The sequence below is a fragment of the Plasmodium relictum genome, assembly GCF_900005765.1.
Source record: "Plasmodium relictum strain SGS1 genome assembly, chromosome: 14".
NCBI classification, from domain to species: Eukaryota; Apicomplexa; class Aconoidasida; order Haemosporida; family Plasmodiidae; genus Plasmodium; species Plasmodium relictum.
In genome coordinates, this window is record NC_041692.1 from 392,203 (window position 1) to 407,349 (window position 15,147).

The 15,147-nt window shown below is 18.6% G+C and overlaps 2 protein-coding genes across 2 annotated transcripts; one reads left to right on the forward strand and one right to left on the reverse strand.

Annotated features, from left to right (window-relative positions):
- Positions 1 to 151: 151 nt before the first annotated feature.
- Positions 152 to 6,901, reverse strand: PRELSG_1410700 (conserved Plasmodium protein, unknown function; the record flags this gene model as incomplete). The annotated part of the gene is made up of 2 exons (XM_028679157.1): positions 152 to 5,864; positions 6,837 to 6,901. The coding sequence occupies 2 exons, from the start codon at positions 6,899 to 6,901 to the stop codon at positions 152 to 154; spliced, it is 5,778 nt and encodes a 1,925-aa protein (XP_028534898.1).
- A 3,439-nt stretch (positions 6,902 to 10,340) lies between these two features.
- On the forward strand, positions 10,341 to 14,714 carry EIF4G (eukaryotic translation initation factor 4 gamma, putative; the record flags this gene model as incomplete). The annotated part of the gene is made up of 4 exons (XM_028679158.1): positions 10,341 to 10,400; positions 10,484 to 10,542; positions 10,684 to 13,819; positions 14,016 to 14,714. The coding sequence occupies 4 exons, from the start codon at positions 10,341 to 10,343 to the stop codon at positions 14,712 to 14,714; spliced, it is 3,954 nt and encodes a 1,317-aa protein (XP_028534899.1).
- Positions 14,715 to 15,147: the final 433 nt, after the last annotated feature.

Here is a 15,147-nt window from a genome sequence, read left to right on the forward strand (position 1 = left end):
ATAATATCTTTCATTTTATAGGTGGAATTTCATTTGAATGTGATAAAAAGCTTTTTTATTTTTCTGTGGTTTTTGCTATATATTATTACATTAGTTATATTTCATGTGTTATCTTTATATAGTTCAACCAAAAAAATTTTAATTTAATGTTTCAAGAAAAATTTTCAGGAGTCTTTACTTTTCCACTCATTCGAGAATCAGAATCACTATGCCCTTTTCGAGGTAAAATTCCGAAAGGTAATATTGATTGGACATATTTGTAATATGAATAATCTTCTTTTTTCGTTTCTTCATTATGATAATATGAATCATTTTCACATGAAAGTACATCAACTTTTTGGTCATCACTACATAAAGTATTAATATCCGATCTTGATTTAAAACTTGATAGTCTTATAATCTCATGAGAATTTGATGAATTTTCATCTATTTTTTGATTTTTTTTTAAAAGAGTTGAACTACTCTTATTACTTAAGAAACTTTTTGAAATATCTTTTAAATTATCATTTGTTTTTTCAAAATAAATATTATTGTACATATTGTCATCATTTGCTTTATACTTAATTATTTCATTTGATAAAAGCATATCCTTATGAGAGTCAACATCTTCTTTTATATCATACTTGCTTTTATTTTTTCTTAAATCATTAGATAAGAAAGATGAAACTACAGATTTTTTTTTCTTTTTTTTTTCTTTTTTATCAATTATATTAGCCGATGAATCAAATTTAGTGCTGTAGTTGTCTTTATTTTCTTTTATTTCTTCAATTTTTTTTTTTTCTTTTTTACATTTATTTTCGGAATATCTATCTGAATTTGAACTGTCATTTAATGAATTTCCATTATTATTTGAAAAATTCTGATTAGACAAACTGTAACCAAATCTTGGAGATAATTTAGAACTATTAATATTTTTTTCATTTAAACCATATGAACAATATCTATTTTTATCGTTACCACTATTATCATTTTTTATAATATGCCCTATTTTTGTATTTTTTTCCTTTTTCCTTGTTTTGTTATCATTATCTGATAAATTCGAAGTCTTATTACTAGAACTACAGTAACTATCATATATACTTTTTTTTTCATAATTATTCATAACATCGTCATGCTTATAACTATTATATTCATAAAGTTCCTTTTTATCATCTCTTTTTTTATTTTCGTATTCTTCATCATACTTTTTCTCTTTTGTATATTCATAATGCTCATGTTTTTTATAATTTTTTACCTCTGTTTCCTCTCCATTTCTTCCTTCTAGTTCTTTCTTTTCATATTCTCCTTTTTTATTTAATGGAAAATAAACATTATGATTATTTAAGTTTTCATCACTATGACTTGTATCTATATGATTATCACTTTTTTTATTTTCCTTTAATTTGTTTATATATGAATATATCTTATCAACTTGATTGTTCACTTTCTTCTTACCAAGGCTGTTTTTATTACTTAAATCGCTATTAGTCAAAATCCTCATTGAGGTATTTTCATTAAAGTCATCATTATTATTTTTTTTTTCTAATTTTTCTTTGTATATCTTTTTATCACTTTCTACATTCGAAGCAGTGGTAAAACTATCTAAAATTAGTTCATCTGAATAATTTTTTTTTTTTTTTATTTTTTTAGAAGATTTAAAACTAAATTTACTTAAATTTGTAAAGAATTTATTTAACTTATTTTTTTTATTTCTTTTTTTAATGAAACCTAAACTAGAAAATTTTTCATATTCATTATCTTCCTTATTAGTAGAGTAAGAAATATGTGAATTTGTTATAGAAGATTTTTCTTCTCTAATATTTTTTATTTTCTCATCTATATTAACATCATAAGATAAATTTTCTTCGCTTAACTTTCTTTTTATATTTGTAACATCAAATTCAAAAATGTAATTCTCTTTTTTTTCATTTTTTTTTAAAGCATCAGTAATAGATTCATTAAATTTTTCATTAACTTTATTATTTTTTAGTGACTCACTCAATGAAGCATTTTCCTGACTTCCTTCAAAAGAAAAACTATTTTTAAGATCATAATGTGATATATTTAAATCTTTTTCTTTTTCAAAGTATTTATTATTTTTTCCTTGTGAATATCTTTTTAAAAGTAATTTGTCTTCATTAATTTCATTATTTTTTGTGATATTTATCTCATTTGAAGAATATGAAATCTTATTTTCCTTCTTTTCTGTGGCAAATTTATGTAATTTATTGAAATCACTCAAGTATCTGTTATTCTGCATTTCTGAATTACTATAAGTTTTATATTCTTCTTTTTTTATTAAATCTACTGTTAATTTTTTTTTTTCTTTTTCTTTTTGTATATAGGGATGTGTATTAACTCCTTTTTCAATGATTCTTCCTTTTCTCTCTTTATCACACTTGTTTTTATCTAAGGAGTGTGATTTATCGTATGCAATGATATTACTACTGTTTTTAACTTTCTCATTAACGGAATTTACTATGTCTTTTTTTTTGCCCATGAGGTAATCTTTGTTAGCACTTGAGGAATTCCATTTATTATCTAGCAAGAATGATTCTGATAATAAATTTTCCATTTTTTTCTTTTCTTTTTTTTTTTTTTTTCTTTTTAAATTAAAAAATTTTTTTAAAGTACTCATATTACTTTTTCCATGTTTCCTTTTCTTTTCATATTTATCTTTTTCAACACTTTTTGAGCATTCAAGAGAATTTTCTTGTTCTTCATGAGTAATATTTGATTTTGTTTTCACAATTGATGAAGAGCTATCCCCTTGAATATCAGAATCTCTTTTTTTATCATAATTTTTTGAATCTTTTTTAATGTATTCAATTTTACTTAATGAAAAGTTATCTTTTAAAGAATGAACTTTTTTGTTTTTCATTAGATCGTAACCTTTTATGCTACCATGAATATAAGAATTATCATTCCTATTTTTTTGTTTGTTTATCTCCACCTCTTTATAGTTATGATTAATTTTAAAATTTTTATTATTTTCATTTTTTTCAGTACTTTTATTGTCTGTTGAGGAAATATATGTTTTAATTGAATGACCAATTTTTTTGTTATCTTGTAACTTACTATTTTTTTTCAAATCTAAATTATATTTTTTATTATTTTTTTGTGATTTTTTATTAAAATTATAAATTAATGATTTTACATAACCTCTTTTTTTATGTGTATATTTCATATTTTCGGAATCGCTACATAAAAAAATCTTTTCCTTATCATAAGTTAAATTATCTTTATCATGTTTATTTTTATCTTTATGTTCATTATATTTTTTTAACAAATCTAATTTTTGATTAAACATTTTTTTGTTTATAAAATTCGCAAATAGGTCCTCGAAGCACATAGTATTTCTTTCTAATTCTAGTATAACATCTGTTACATTTTGATTAATGGTATTTGATGAAAAATTCTTTACAATTTTCTTTTCTATACCACATAATTTTAAATTCATTAATCCTTTCATACGACCACACCATAATTCTTTTATTCTATTATTTATACATTTTTCTAAATATTTTTTTTTTTCTTCTTTTAATTTTTCTAGTTCTATATTGCTACTTATCTGCTCTCTTTGAAGTTTTAAATCTATCCATTGCCATTTCGAACAATCTTTTATCCATTTTTCAAATAATTTAAAGCTTCCCCATTTATCATTCAAAAAATTTTCTAATTTTTTCATTTCTTCTTTGCTGGATATGATTTCAAATCCTGTATACATATTCTTACCATCAGTTATTTCTCTTCTTTCACATTTCATTTCATCCGGTGTTTTGCCACTTTTAGTACATGTTTTATTATTGTAATCATAAATATCTATTATTCCATCACCTTTATTAATATCTTCTTTTTTTTTTATTGCATGCACGTTTTCTTCATGTATACCGTTATATATTTCATTATGAACTTTATTATTTCTATTATTCCATAAATTGTTTAAAGCATCATTGTTACAATTCATTTCTTTATATATCCTTATGGAATTATTATTATCATTGCTTATACTTTTATCGTATTTAATGTATTTATTACTTCTTGAGTTATTATAATTACTCTCATGGTTCATAAATTGTGTTGCATTGTTTTTTTTATTTATTTCATTATTTAATAATGAATTATATTCAGAACACATTAAAATGTTGTTATTATTACTTACTCTACTAACATTTTTATTCATATTATTAGAAGAATTGGCATATATTTTATCAATAAAAGGGGAAGTATCATAACAGCAATGGTTTTTAACTTCACAATCTTCTTTTTTTTTTGTTAAGTTACAGACATAATAGTATGGATGATTTACTTTTTTATTAATTGCATATATGTTTAAAGGAAGATGATGATTAATATTATTATTGAGACAAGAACCACCATTGACATTAAATACACCTTCATCTATATATGGATTATTTAAGGTATTTAAGTGATTCTCATAATTATATGATTGAGGATAACATTCATTTTGATAATTATTATTAGTTATGTAAGATTTATATATGTCTCTTAATGGAATATTATATTTTATATTTTCATTATTATTTAACACACATCTATTAGAATTTTCATAATTTCCTCTATTACTATTTTTAAAGCAATAATTCTTAAAATTTCCTGTGTTTATTGTTTTAGCATTTTTCTCTGAATACACATTATCATATAAAGAAAAAAAATTATTTAAATCATTAGCATATATAGGGCAAATTAGTTTTTTTTCTTTTAATTTTCTTATTTCAGAGCATTCTTCCTCATTTACATTATATATATAACTTGGATCAGGTAAAGAACAAACATCATTTATTGAATCTGAAATAATATTCAAAATATTCTTTTTTATATTATGAATGTCATCATTTATATTTTTCACACTGTTATAATAACTTTGAACTTCCTCTTCTAAACAATATTTCAATTGTTTATATAAAAAAACTAGCATAGATTTGGCTATAGTTAATTCTCCATCTTTATCAACTATTTTTCTCATTTCATCCAGTTTATTATAAACAATTTTCCTTACTAAACTATTAAATTTTTTTGTATCATATATGCAAATAATAAGTTCCTTTAATTTTGTGTTTATATATTTAAATTTTAAAAGATCTAATGTAATCTGATTTAAAATCATCTTATTAACATCTTCTTTAATAGTACAATTATCAAATAAATCATATTTCGTTTTTAATTTATTTTTTCTAATATCATCAATTAATGCATCAATTATTTCATTTTGAAATAATAAAATATATTTTAAATCATCATAAATTCTTTTTAAGTTTCCTTTCTTCTTTATTTTATCTATATCTGTTTTTATTTTCTCTAATTCTTTTTTTAAATCTTCATCTGGTTCAAAATTGTAATTTTCATCTATATTATAATCATTACTGATATTTCCACTATATTTTTCATTAATATTATCATTATTTTTGTAATTTCTCTTTTTTTTATTCTCTTTTTTTTTTTTATGAATACTTTTTGTACTGCTTTTGTCGAAGTTCTCTCCCTCTTTATTTATATGCTTAATTATTGAATTCTTTTCAATTTTAGTATAATTATTATTACTGTTGCTTTCTATTTGATTATCTACATTTTCATCAGGATTTTCCCCATATCTACTTAATTCATTAAAAGAAAGAAAATACTTTTTTGAATCAATATTATTTATATTAGAAAGTAAATAGTTTGAATCATCATTAATATTAGAATCTTTATCTTTCAAATTCTTTGATTTTTTCTTTCTTTTTTTAAAAATTTTCATAAAATTTTTTTTTTTCCCCTTTTTTTTTTTGAATGTGTTAGAGTCTGTGTATTGATCTTTTATAATTGAACTTGAATTAGCTATTTCGTTCATATCATTAATTTCTTTTGCATACACATTTTCAGTTCTGAGAGAAAAAAAAAAAAGGATTTATCCTTTATATATGCATTCGTAGCACATTTAACTATATATTAAAAAATATATAAAATAAAATAATAAGTATCATTAAATGAAATTTAAAATAAAAAAAGGATGATGATGCACACTTTATTTCCCATGTATTTCCTTCACTTAATCATTATGTAATAATTCATTTTTATAAATGAGCTCATATAGATATTTTAAATAATTATATTAATAATAAAAAATATTTTTATAAGAAATAAAAAAAGATAAAATCTCATTTTTTCAAAAATTTTAATTAAAAATTTACTTATATATTTTGTATAAAAAACAGTAATTTAAAAAAATAATCAATTTAATATTAAAGGATGAAGTAAAAATACATTAAACATAATATTTTTTTTCTCTTTTTTTTGAATTTTTTCTTATTTCTATAGTATAATTTCTACACATTTTTTTTTTATACTTTTTAAAAAGAAAAATTCGTAAGACAAGCAAATATAGGAAATTTATGTTATTTAGAAATATTGCATTTTTAATATAATAATTTATAATTTATTATTTTATTATATTTTTTTTTTTTTTAAATGTTTACTCTTTTTAATCATAGAAATATAATATTTTTCATATATATAATTAACTTTTATACACTTATAACATTTTATATTTTATTTATGAATATAATTTATGTATAAAAACAAGAAGAAAAAATAAAATAATTATAAATATATTTAATATAATTATATATAGTACTAATAAAAATAAAACAAAGATAGGTATAAAATGATTACATAATTATTAATTTTATTATTATTCTTCAATAGAGTTTTTATAAGTATTCTACTTACCATTTTTAAATTTTATACACTATATAATATATATATATATATATATATATATGTCAATATCATAATCCATTTTATATTTTATAAAATTTAAATATTATATTATTATTTTCTTTTTTTTTTTTCCTTACGTTCCACTTGTGATAGAAACATCCTGAATCTTCTGCGAGGAATGTAACCTTAATGAATAGCTCATTTTAATATAATTCTTTTTTTATTTTCTATATATATGCTTATTATAAGACAAATTTATTTAATAAATTTATTTCATATATAAATCCTTTTTCTTAAAATGCTTATACAATAAGATAAGAATACAGAAATCTTCTTCGTCTTAAATATTTATTATTGTTGAAATTATATAATCACAATAAAATAGTAATAAATAAATATATTATTCTTTAACCATTTTAATAATAATAAATCAAAAATAAGCATTTAGTTATTTGATTTTCTTTTTATTTTATATGAAAATCATTTCAACTCTTAGATTAATAACAATAGTATTATAGCATTATAATTTCGTTTAATGTTTATTAAAAATGCAAATATAAACTTTGAATGAAATAAATTAAAAAAATCTTTTATACTATTTCCTTTTACACGTAAGATAAAAAAAAAAAAAAAAAGGAAAAAGAAGAAAAAAAGATAAAAGGAAAGAAATTGAAAGGAAAATAATAGATCAATAAAATGAGAAAAAAAATTATTAAAAGTACAAATAAATTTGAATTTTCAAATATTTTTCTAAATTATATTTTATAAAATAGTTTATGTTGGACAAATTGTAAAATTTACTACGCTTTAATAATTTCGCACAAAAATTATAAAAGCAAAAATAATTCTTTAAAATAAATTTCGTAAGTACATTTATTAAAACATTTCATTTATTTTTATCTACATTTAAATTTTAACTTTCGAGAATCATAGACATTTATCATTCTTTATACACATTAAAAAATGTGTACATTTATATATAAATTTCAATCATTTTTTTTTTTTTTTTATTGCATTAGCAACTTGCACAGGATATGAAAATATATTTTCAATTTTACTTCTTTAATCCACTTTTTTTTTATTAATATTCTTTAAATTATGCTTTTTAATGATAATTATTATAACATTTAAATATTAAAAATTTCGATTACGCACATTTTAAATTTTTTTTCTTTTTTCATTAGTGTTTATTCTATTATTTAAATGTATTCTAAGTTATTTCAAGAATTGCTGTTTTTTTTTTTTTTTTTTATTTTTAAAATTGAAAAAAAAAAAATATACTTTGAGTAAGTTTATTTTGAATTACATTTAGAGTTTTCTATTATTATAAAATCATATTATTTATACAAAACGTGAAGAATATATTTTTTTTTTAGAAATATTACTATATTTTTAAAATAAAACATGATAATTTTTTAAATTAACAATTTTTCAATGTGTGTGTATATAAAGAACTATTGTATTTATAACATGTATATATATTTTTAAGTTTTTAAATTTGTATTTTTAAATTTTGTAAAATTTTTTATTTTTTTTAAAAAAAAATTTTATAAAATAATATTAATATTTATTTCAAAAGTAAAAAGTAACATTATTTATTTATTCTTTAATTATATTTTCAAAATTAAAACTTCTTTTTTGATATACTCAAATAATATACTACACCATACTCCGTTTCATATTTTTGTTTATAAAAATTTTCTTATCGTTAGAAGATTTAATGTTTAAAAGTATTAAAAATTAAACTAGTTATATTTTGTAATAAAAATGAAATATTAATATAATGTATTTATATTAGTAGCAAAAATTAATTGGATAGTAATAACATTATTTTTTTATGCTAATGATATGTTAAATATCTATTGATATTTGAATATTAAGGAATAATAATATAAAAATTTAAGATATATACTTTATAAATTATGAAGTTTTTAAACCCTATTTTTTTTTTCTTTATTAGAATTTTTCATCTAATTATATGTTACTTATTTTTATATTAGAAATGTATGGAACATTTTTGTATTTAAAAATTTTATGGTTATTAATATGCTAAACTGTATGCAATCATTTATATTATAAATTAAATAAAAAATGTATATATAACGATATGATACTTTATAACAAAAAAAAGAAAAAAAAGAAAATAGGTTTCTTTTATATTTAATTAATTTTTTATTTGTAGCTGAATGAATTTTTTTTTTTTTCATTTATTAAATCAAAAAAAAAAAAAAAAATGTTTTAAATGAATAAAATTGATATTTCATTCTTCCAGAGTTTTATGTGAAAATTATTAATTATATATAAAAATAAGAATAATATATTTATACTCTAAATACCCATAATAATGTTTTATTCTTCAAATATAATCAATTAAATAATTATAATTTTTTTGTAACACACACTTATGCTCCTTTTGAAATTGTTTTAAATAAAAACGTATTTACAAAATTAACTTTTTTTTTTTCCCTTGGTATAAAAAGTTTTATAAAATACTTCTAAAAATAAAATAAATATTATTGCTTATTAAAATCTTTTAAAATTACAAAAAAATATAAAATTTTCCACTTAGAATTTTTCAGAGCTGCATTAAAAAAAAAATAAACTCAAGTTTTTATATATTATTACCTATAATAAAAAAACTAATTGAAAGATAACAAAAAATATACTAATATAATTTTCAAAATAACTGCGGAAATATCATTTAAAGGTGAATTATAAGATTATGCACAAATTTATTTATATTAAAATTTGTTAGAAATTGTAAATAAAAAGTATGTATATCACTATAAATTATAATATTTTTTCATTATATTTCAAAGCACTAAAGTGTCACTTTGTGTTTTGAATAAGCTGAAATATATAAACATTTTTTAAAGATTTTTTTATTTGTACAATTAGTAGTCTACTTAAAAAAAATATGATTTCAACATTTACAGAGATATAATTATATCCCTAAAATAATATAAATATAGGCTACAAATTTTTTTTATTTTATATTTTACTTTTTTAATTTTTTTTTTTTGAATACTCATTGAAAAATATCTGATTCATATGGAATATACATATTTCATTTTTATTGTGAAAAAAAAGAAAATATAATTTGCATTAAATTAATTTATGTACATTTTTTTTATACTAATATTTTTTTTTTTTTACATATATATACATTTTTTTTTTTTTTTTTTAATACGTACAAAATGTATTTTTAAAAACAAAAATGAAGTAGAAAAAAGAGAAATTTCATTTTTTTTTTTTTAAATTATATCTTTTTTTACTGTAAAAAAACAATATTAATTTAAATTTAATGATTAACTTTTCTTATACATTTTTATAATAAACTTGCATTTGTTGTGCATTTTGAAAGTTTTAAATATAGCAAGAAAAAATATAAAAACGTTTATATTTATATATGTATATATATATTTACAATACTTATATATATTTTTTTTTAATTAATTTTTTCTTTATTTTTTATTTTTATACCTTTTCGTAATTAATATTTTTCATACATTATATGCTTTAAAAAAATTTTGCACGATAATATAAATTTTTTTTTAAATTATATAATTTTTTTTTTATTTTTTTTCATAATATATCACTTAATTTTTCCATAAATTCAAAAAAAAAAATATATATATAAAATGAGTTGCTTGGATTTGAAACAAAAAAATGTACAAGATATTAATGAAAACGAAAATGAAGTAATATAAATAATATATTTACATATTTCAGTATCTTTGTGATAGATGTCATATATGTACATATATATTTTTTTTTTTTTAAGGGAAAAAATGGTAGAGTAATAGATTCGAATAAAAAAAAAGGAAATGAAAATAAAAAGTGGTAATTAAAATAGGAAAAAATTATGTATATATATATATATATATATATATACATGTATGAATGTTGAAATGTATTTTATTATGATTATATAAAAATAATAGTTTTAAATACATTCTATATATATACATTCAAATTTTTCAGGGAAAGATTTAACAAAATTACTCGAAATAACAGCACTTCACCAGCATATAATCAACAAATTTCTACTAATGTGAATACTAATAATAATAATTCCGAAAATATAAATAATGAATGGAATGGTTTGAGAAATGGATTAAATCAAAATTTTCGAAATGTAAATAAATCAGCGAATACAAATAAAACTAATGAAAATTACAATTTTATGTCAAACAATAAAAAAGACCATCTAATAGATCAAGAAAGTTGGAGATCCAATAAAGGAAATACAACAAATCTTAGAAATAATAATTTTAATAACAATGATTTGAACTCTAATATAGAAAGTTCAGAATTTATAAAAAATAATTATAATAAAAATATGAATAATACAGATAATTTAAAGTTTAATTATAGTAGGAATTTTAAAAATAGTTATAATAAAAGTACAAGTAGAAATAATTCGAATATAAAAAATGTAAACAGCAATACAGTAAATACAAATATAAATTATGCATTGAATGAAAGAGGAGTAAATAAGAACTTGAATAATGCTAATAAATCAGTTAATAATCTAAATATTACAAATGTTAATAATCAAAATCAAGATATCTACAACAATAATGAAGTCTGTTCAGACAGCCAGAGCAATATGAAAAATCTTAATCAGAACAATTATAACAACTTTAATAATTGTAGTAGCAATTTAAATAATAATTTAAACAACATGACTAACAACGCTTTTTATAAAAATTCGAATAAAAATTATAAATTTAATAAATTTAATAATCAAAATAACGATACGACAAATAATTTTAACAATAATATTAATTATAAAGATAATAAGAAGAACAATAATTATAAAAATCAATATAATTATAATTTTAAAAATGATGATAATATTAGTAACATAAATATTTTAAAAAATAGAAATTCTAATTTAGATGAAAATTTTAAAAATAACCAAAACGACTTTAACGCAAGTATTAATTATAATATTCAACAAACCAAGTTTTCAGGTTATACAGAGAATGAGTCTGATAATAAAAATTCCTGCTCTATTGGTTTAAATAGTATACCTAATAATTTAAATAATTCAGGAAACTATAAAATAAACTTTGATAACAGTTATGTAAAAAATTCAGAGTTTAATAAAAATGAAGTCCCATATAACATGAAAGGAGCAACTAATAATGAAAATAATTGTGATTTTGAAAAAAATACTTATATAAATGAAAACAAAAGTTTAACAAAAAATAAATATTATAATAATTTTATGCATAAGAATAATGCACAATATCCTAACATTAACAATAATAATGATAATAACAATAATAATAATAATAATAATAATAATAATAATAATAATAATAATAATAATAATTATAATTATAATAATAATAATAATTATAATAATAATAATATTAATATTAATAATAATAATAATAATAATAATAATTATAATAATAATAATAATAATAATAATAATAATAATTATAATAATAATAATATTAATATTAATAATAATAATAATAATAACAATAATAATAACAATATTAATATTAATAATAATAATAACAATAATAGCAATAATAACAATAGTTTACATGCACATGAAAAAAATTCACATGTATCAAATGCATTTTTTATGAATTATACCCAAAATAAAAAAAATAATATGATCAATAACACAAATAATGAAAATATAAATAGGAATAAAACGAATTTGAAGAATAGTGTAAATATGAACAATATAAATTACATGAATATGAATAATATAAATGCAAATAGCACATATATGAATACTGCCAATAGTATGAACACAAATAACACTTATACGAATAATATGAACATGAATTATATGAATAATTACAATGAAGTGAATAATTATTCAAGTTTAAACAATATGGAAGATAACATTAACCAAAACTATTGTGGTAATGTTAAAATGAAAGCATATTTCAACAAAAATTCAGAATCATTTAATCCAAGTCATATGAACAATGTAAGAAAAAATATTGAAAATGTTAATTATATGAAGAGAGAATATATAAATGTGAATAATAATTGTACAAATGTCCCATATCAAAATGATTATAGTTATGAAGAATCAACAAACATAAACATAAATGAAAATTTTAATGATCATTCAAATGTTGCGAACATACCTAATGAATACAATAATATAAGTACGAATACGAATAACTTAAATGCTATGAACTTTAATAACACTACATTTATAAATAATAATACAAACTCAGTAAATGCTGATAATACGAATATTATAAACAATAATAATAATATGTATGATGGGAATGTAGATAGTATAGAAAATAAAAATAGTTATGAAGAAGAAGATAATGATGATTGGGGAGAATTAGGTGAAGACAAATATATTGATATAAATTCTATTATAAAAAAAAAAGATGTTATTTTAACCCAATTAGAAGCTGATTTAAATGATTTATCTAAAAAAGGAAATGATAATAAAAATAAAAAAAAAAATAAGTCAAAAAAAGAGGATTTATTTATAATTACTGATACAAATGCAGCATTAAGTGATAAAAAAAAAAACAAAAAAAATAAAAATAAAAATTTGAAAAATAATAAAAAAGAAAATGAACAAAATGAAAAAGTCATAATTAATGCTACAAATGAAAAAAATATAAAAGTAACAAATAATAATAATATATCAAATAAAAAAAAAGGGAAAAAAGATTCTAATGAAACTGCTGATAAAAGTTTAGAGTCAAAAAATGAAGAAAAAAAAAGTATCAAAGAAAATGAAAATGGTAAAGGAGACATTAATATTAAAGAAAATAATACAATAGAAGATAAAATAAATGAAAGCAAAAAAGAAGCTGATGAAAATAGAAATGAAGATCAAAACAATGAAAAAAAAGAAGTTGATAAACCTGCAAAGGCATTATATGTTTTTAAAAAAAAAGAAAACATGTCACCTCTTGAATATATGGAAAGGCAGATTAAAAGTTTGCTTAATAAATTAACTGTTGAAAATTTTCCTATTATAACAGAAAAGATTTGCCAAATAATGGCTACTCGTTCAAATATAGATGAAATTCAAACTGTAGTAAATCAGGTTATTAATAAAGCAGTCTTGGAACATGATTGGTCAGAAATGTATGCTGATGTTTGTCAGGTAAAAATTTAAGTGAAGTTATTAAAAACATATTAAAACTATATATAAATAAATATGAATAAAGGGAAATAAAAATTAAAATTAAATAACTTTCAAAGCTTTAAATCTCATTTCCTTATATTAATTATATATTTTTTATATTAAAAAAAAAACATTATGCACATTTTTATATATTTATTTATTTTTTTTATTTTAGGCATTAAAATGGAGATCACCAAACTTTGAAAAAAAAAAAAAAACTTCTTTTGAAATTGCATTATTAAAAAAAATCCAAGAGGAATATGAAAATTTACCCAGTACATTTGAGTCAACTATGAAAGAAAAATTAAAAAATGATGAAAATGAAGAAGAATTGAGTTTTGTCGAGCAAAAGCAAAAAAAAAGGTTATTTGGAATAGTAAAGTTAATAGGAGAATTGTTTCAGAGGCATATTGTTTCTATTTCAATAGTTATAAGTATAGCTCATGATTTATTAATTGCATATGAAGAACCAAAAGAATATTGCATAGAAGCTTTTCTTCAACTTATTTATTCGACTGGTTTTTTCATTGATCAAATTGAAAAATATAAAAATATTTTAGATACATGGTTTGGAAGATTGAAAGAGCTACAAAGAAAAAAAATGTATTCAAAAAGAATTAAATTTGTAATTCAAGATGTTTTTGATTTGAGATTATCTGAATGGAGAAAGAAAACTCATAAAGATACAGCGAAAGGATTAAATGAACTAAGATCACAACTAGAAACAGAAGAAATGATGGGTGGTTCAATTCATTTAGCTCAATTAGGAAATATAGTTATCGTTGGAGAAAGACATAACTTAAGAAATAATGAATCCTATTCAAAATATATGCAAGAACAAGAAAGATTAAGTAAATCAACTCAAAGTAAATAAAATTAATATAAATAAAAAAATGTGTATTTTTAAATTATTATATATATTCATTCCAATATATATCTTTAAAAGAATTTTGATATATAAATATCTTAATATTGAGATATTCCTCTAGAAAATATCTTTATTACATAATTAATTAATATTAGAAGAAAAACGAGAATAATATCACTGATTATACCATTATTAATAATTATAATAGCAGTATATTATTATAATAGGATATTCTAGTAATATTATATGAAAACTTTATTTCATGTATATATAGTTATCATATTTTCTATAATATTTTGTCTAAAATAAAATATATTCTTTATATATATACGAAACTAAAACTTGTAATATGTTATTAAAAATTAAAAAAAAATATTGTTATAGTACATAAGTTTATTGTACATTAAAATACTTTATAATATACTAATTAGATGAAATT